Genomic DNA, 5876 nt, shown 5'->3' with positions numbered 1-5876 from the left:
CCCCCAAAAGGGGAAAAAACCCCTCTGATTATTAAAGATTTTTGTGGGGGACAAAGACCTTGCAGGCCCCCGAGTGGGCTGAGCAGAGCTGACCCGCACGGCTCGGTGCAGCGTGGGTCTCATGTGGTGTTACCTCCAGACCCACCCGGCGCTTATCAGCCGGGGTGCAGGGTTGGGCCAGGGCCCGGAAGGCAGCTCACCCTCGCTGCCGGGACCAGGGAAAGCCCTCAGGGTGGTCAGCTCTGGGAACACAGGACGGAGGTTAGGAGCTCCGGTGCCAGGCTGGTGCTGGTGGCACCGTGCCTTGCTCCCCCTGCTAAGTGCCTGTGGGATGGGGCTGCCTCCAGATGCAAAAGCCAAGGTTCCTCCACGGCCACTCGTGATGGAGTATCAGAAGAGGTGGGTGTCGGGAGAGGCAACCTAACTTTAAAGACATTTTGCATGATTCAAATAATAAATAAAAAAATACTTCAGTCCATTACCAATGCTGGACAAAGCACATCCCTAACACTTGGAAACGTGAGTTGTTTTTCCTATTGCTTCCCAACAAACTCTGCACTGGAGGTAAGAAATGCCAAACCAGGCAGTTGCAGTGCCGGTAAGTTGTAGAAACCCAAAAGCAACAATGGGAATTGCTAAGGAGCAGCAGCATCCCTGACTGTCCCTCTCGCAGGAGGCCAGTCTCAGAAATACTTTCAGACATAATACTTCCCACTATAAAATACATTAAAGGTCTCTAATCCTAATCTTGTACGATCTCTCTGATGTGCAGATTGCATCCCTTGAAGCACCCTCATTGAATCACAGAGAGATGCCAGCACGTGAAATGCTCACGGGACAGACCCTCCGCCGCCTGAGGAGGAGACCTGACCTCAGTTCCCAGCAGTGCTGGGGAGCAGAGCCGGGAAACGCCGAGGCGGAGATAAGGACACAGCCTCTCCCCTGGGTTTTCCAGCTCCGAGCCCCACACGGGCCTCCTCAAGGCCCTATGCGGTGCGTGAGGAGAGGCACACATGAAAATCCCGATACACGACAGCTAGCTCAGGGGTTTGGCAGATACGTGAGGTCAGGGCACTGCATAAGCCAGCAAGAAATGCTGAAGATAGGGATGCTTCAGATTCCAGCTGCCTCTCGGGCACCGGGCAGGGCTCTCCGAAAACACATTCCTCCACCGGGAAGCAGCAGCCCTGAGCCCTCTCCCGGCGTCAGGTAACTAAGCCCTTTCTTTGCAAAGCAAGAGCTGCTCTATTCTTTCCAAACAATGTTATCAGCGGGCAGTGGCGCTCCTGCTTATCTAGCAGCTTGAGCATTACCCAGAATGTGGAAGAACTGGGCTCCACGGCAGCCCCTCCACCCAGGGGCTCTCCCCCCGGCTCCGGGCTTGCAAAGGGTCTGGGCATGGCAGAGCAACCGCTGCAGCTCCCAGACTGAGGATCTCCTCCCAAGGTGGCCTCTGTATTTTTCCCTGCACCCCAAAACTCACTGCTGCTCACCCCGCAACTCAACCCATTGAGCGCGGTTAACAGGAACCACAAGATTTCACATCCAGCTGCTCACCTCCTTGCAAACACCTGGGTTCAACTTCTCTGGTGTCAGCTCTGTCCCTCTGGCATCAAACCCTCCGTGAACGGGCCTGATCCAAGAGCACAACTAAAATACTTGCTCATTACCCAGACAAACATCCCACCACAGGTGAGAAGCACCTCAAGAGGAATGAGCAGCAAAAACAGGGTCTCACCGCCTCATAATCCAACTCTGGCCCCACCTCAACTGGTGTCCTTCTGGCAGAAGGACATGATCCTAAAACCTCTGCCAAGAAGGGCAGGACATCCCTCCTTTAGGCTCAGCTGAGGAATGTGCTGCCCAAGAGTGGCAGGAATCAAACCCTAACGAGCCATCTCCCCATAACCCCTCTTCCTTAGGGCACAGTCCTGCCCTGTCCCCCAGGGAGGTTGGGCTATCAGTGCAGGCTCTTCATCCGCACCCTCACGTACCGGGGGACAAAGGGTTTAAACACTTTAAATCACCTCAGAAAGACGTGCTAGCTCATCAGCCAAAGCCCCGGCTCTGCTCGTTTTGGAGAGCAGTGGTTTCGCATTGGAGGCAAGGAGTCCTGGTTTCCATCAGCTCTCCAGCACAGACCTCAACCTCACAAGAATCTCTCCAACACACCAACCGCTGCAAAAAATATACAACACAACCGACTGGGACAGAAGCTTGAAGAGACACTGTAAAATTGATTAGTCGTCAAAATCATCAGGCCATAAAAGAAGCTCCAGCTGTGCTCCTCTTATTTGCATAGAGAAATGCAAGAGGCAGGGCTCTATTTAAAATTAATTCCTTCTTTTTTTTTGTTTACTAGAGCCTAAGTTACTCTGGTTGACAATTAGGCCCATTATCCAACTCCTTTCTTTTCCACCACCCCACCACTGCCTTTTTTCGTAGCCTATGAAGAAAAAAAAAGAAAAAAGGAAAATTCCAGTAAGTGCTATTTTAAAATGAAAAATGCAAGTTTACAAAGAGCTCAGGAAGGTGTTTGAACCATTCAGCCTTCTGTTTTAAGACCCCAGCACAGGACTCAACACAAACAATTCCTTTCAAATCAACAGCAATTTCAAGTCACCCTGCTGCGTATGTGCTCAAAGTTAAGCGCTGGCCCAAATGTTCTGCTAGACCCTTGGCGTAAGTATAGAAGGGCAAGAGAAAACAAAGATTTATTTTTTGGCTAGTGTACTTCTGCAAAATCACTGTCAGCACATATTTTTCAGTTCATACAAAACCCAGTGGAGGAAATTTAAAACAATAACTAACTTGGAGGCAAGCAGTTCAGAAAAACTGCAGAAGAAAAACCGTAATACAACGTAACTCATAGGATTGTTCAACGCTAATCGTTAAGCTGGGTGTTTACGGCATCCCACCGCAAACCAGGTCCCTTTTGGTTCAGTTTTAAGACTGACCCACAGTTTTTGCGGATGCTTTGACAAAAACTACCAAGAGTGACCCATTTTAATAGTTAAAATATTCCCCCACTGTAGATGCCTGCCTTACCAGAGATGTAGGTGCTCTGGACAATGGTACCCCAACCCTGGGTACCACAACAAGCCCACTGCAAACAACAGGTTTTCATGCCTGGGTACAATGGATGCCAAAAGCAAAACCCCAGCAAAGCCATGACCCACATCACGATGCAGACCTTAAGACCACGTCCCAGTTCTACCTTTGCGTTCATCGCCCTAAGAAACAAGAATTCACAAGCCCGCTACGGAAACGCTCCCTTGCTCTATTTTCCATGTTGGGAAAAAAAAAAATATTCAAACAGGTAGACAAAGATTCTCCAAAGAAGGAGCGAGAGGTTGCCTGGTCGTACCCCCAGCCAAAGCCAGGCCAACCTGCAGTTACATCAGGTTGGGTTTTTTTAACTTGTCTAGTGGAGCTCTGACCATCTCCAGCCCCTCTGGGTCCCTGTTCCCATGCCCAATTACCCTTGCTGTGACCACTTCTTCCCTAACACCTCACTGAGAAAGCTTTCACTAATATCTCAGCTGGAGCAACACACAGGGGAACGAGCCCTTCTCATTCCCACTGCAATCATTTCTGCCTGTGTGCTAATTTGTAAACTAGCCGAATAAAAGACAAATTTGGAGCTGGAAACTCTTTTATTGTCATTTTTCTGTCCTTTGAGTGGGATGGGCAGCACCAACGCAGCACATTACTGCCTTTCTCTGTACATTCAGACAGATGGCCTCCAAAGCACACAAGTCTCTGGGCTTTTCCAAGATGACTGTATTTATACTGCTATCCTATAGGGAAGAAATCCGGCAACTGTATTTTGGGGGGAAACGGGAGCAGAGCACTGGATTCGTGCCTCATGTACAGCTACACCAAATAGCACCGTGCAGCTTCACGGCACACAGATAGGCACTGGGCAACTGGCATCACTGGTGGTGCCAGTCCCGACCCGCGGATGTCCTCCTCCTTATTCCCCAAAGCTTCTTTGGTCTTTACCTAATTACGACTCCAACCAACCTGCTTAACACCACTATCATCAAGAACCTTTAACAAGCACCAATGATCCCATAAATCTGCTTTTTATGGCATGGCAGAAGCCTAATTACACATTTAAATTCTGTCAAAAATTAAAACCCACACACTTGCCCTAAAATTGAAATCAGCCCTTTTAGGTACCAAATAAAAACAATGCTAAAATTTCAAAGCCATGTTGGCAACACAGCTGAACTGAATTACGTTGCTGACCCTAAACAGATCGAGGGCATTCCTTACTCTTCCTTTGAGGCCCCCTCCTTTATTTTCTATATATGTTAGTGTTATAAATACAGGCACTTTGATCCACGCCCTGAATTGTGACCATACAAGTCCCGAGCATTAATGAGCGATGCAGCTCAAACACCTATTAACTCCGTTATTACATATTCTTATTCTACTGGAGTCCCCTGCTACTTTCTCCAGCATAATACATTGTTGAACCTCACTACAGAGGTTTGAAAACGCTTTGCTACGAGCCCTTTTATTTTTGTGACACCACCTTTAATGAAGATTGAGCTTATTAAATACAAGTCACATGTCACTTAATTTTTTACAAAAACAAGCACTGTAAATGAAACACAACCTGTGTGTAAGATGAGACAAGATCTGTACAGATACGCACTATGATTGGAAACAAAACCTAAAGCAAGCACATCTAAGATATTTGGGGATTTAGCAAAACATAATATTGCACATTAGAAGTGAAGGAAAGTTTGTGGCTATGGTACTTCCTATGAGTCCTCTAAAAGTGCCCAGGAAGAGGTCTGTCACACCTGGGGAACAGCAATGATACAGCGAAAACATGGTCACATCGAAAAACAGCAGAGTAGGTAGCCCGAGAAGATGGAACTAAGGTGGGATACTGGCATCACCTCGCTCTCCCAGCTCACCACTAGTACTAGGTGACCACCAAAAGCAAACCTCAAACCCCCAGTGACTGCCCAGACATCCCCTTGCTCTGGTCCTCAACATGGATGTATGCCTACAGAAAGGGAAATAGCACCTGACAAATTCTACAGGGGCTTTTTTTTTTTTAAATAATCACATAAGATCTTTTACAGCTTAACAAGCAAATATTATCATTAGATACTGTATTTTTAATTACATGCATATAGGTAACAAATGGATGAACGCATATTATGTCAAACCCAGGCAGCATCCCTTTACATACCTGATCTGTGCCTCTTCCAAAACACTTGCATTAAGGAAGGTTCTTCTTGAATAATATGGGAAAATGGGCGCAATAACTAAAATGGGTTCCTCTATGCATTTGGGCTAAAAGGCCTTTCATCTCCCCCTCCTCCTGCTCTCAGAGTTAATACCAAGCATGAGGAGCAAAGAAATACCGAGCTCAAAAAACAAGGGGTGGGGTGGACCTAGCCAGCAGTAAATAACCTGCATCATCCACCCTCAGTGACCCCAAAAACCCGTGCCCTGGTCCCCGGACCAGCTGCAGGACCCAGGAGCGCTGTGCCCGGGGGGTGGATGGAGGCTGCCTTGGATGACTAGACAAGCTGGGGAAAAAAGAAACCCAAAACCCCAAGCCAAAACAAAACCAGAGATGGCTTTGTGCCTGGTGTGGCTAAAGAGCTGCATTCTGGTGACTTTTCAGCTTGCTCAATGCTGCTGACAGGAGGAAGAGGCGCCAGCAGCAGGGAGCAGCCATGTTCCCCGAGCAGGGCTGGGGGAAGGCTCCCTCCGGGGAATTCATACTCACCTGGCGGTTTCATGTAATATTGCTCAATATCGGACATGTCCGTATGCAGCGCACAATCGAGATAGTGGAGGATAACTTTTCTACTGAAGTAGTACCTCATGCCCATCAGAAAGAT

At 48.1% G+C, this 5876-nt stretch overlaps 1 protein-coding gene across 1 annotated transcript in view; it reads right to left on the bottom strand.

Annotated features, from left to right (window-relative positions):
- Positions 1 to 5873, bottom strand: part of NAT8L (N-acetyltransferase 8-like (GCN5-related, putative)) — a gene marked incomplete at its 5' end in the record, with an annotated part of 27123 nt that extends 21250 nt beyond the window's left edge. Inside the window, one exon of the mRNA XM_009328880.1 lies at positions 5762 to 5873. Coding sequence (XP_009327155.1) covers positions 5762 to 5873 — 112 coding nt within the window. The remainder of the gene's footprint in view (positions 1 to 5761) is intronic.
- Positions 5874 to 5876: the final 3 nt, after the last annotated feature.

This window comes from Pygoscelis adeliae, unplaced genomic scaffold (assembly GCF_000699105.1).
Source record: "Pygoscelis adeliae isolate BGI_AS28 unplaced genomic scaffold, ASM69910v1 Scaffold66, whole genome shotgun sequence".
NCBI lineage: Eukaryota > Metazoa > Chordata > Aves > Sphenisciformes > Spheniscidae > Pygoscelis > Pygoscelis adeliae.
Note: the sequence above shows the minus strand (reverse complement) of the source record. Positions and strands in the feature narration are given on the sequence as shown.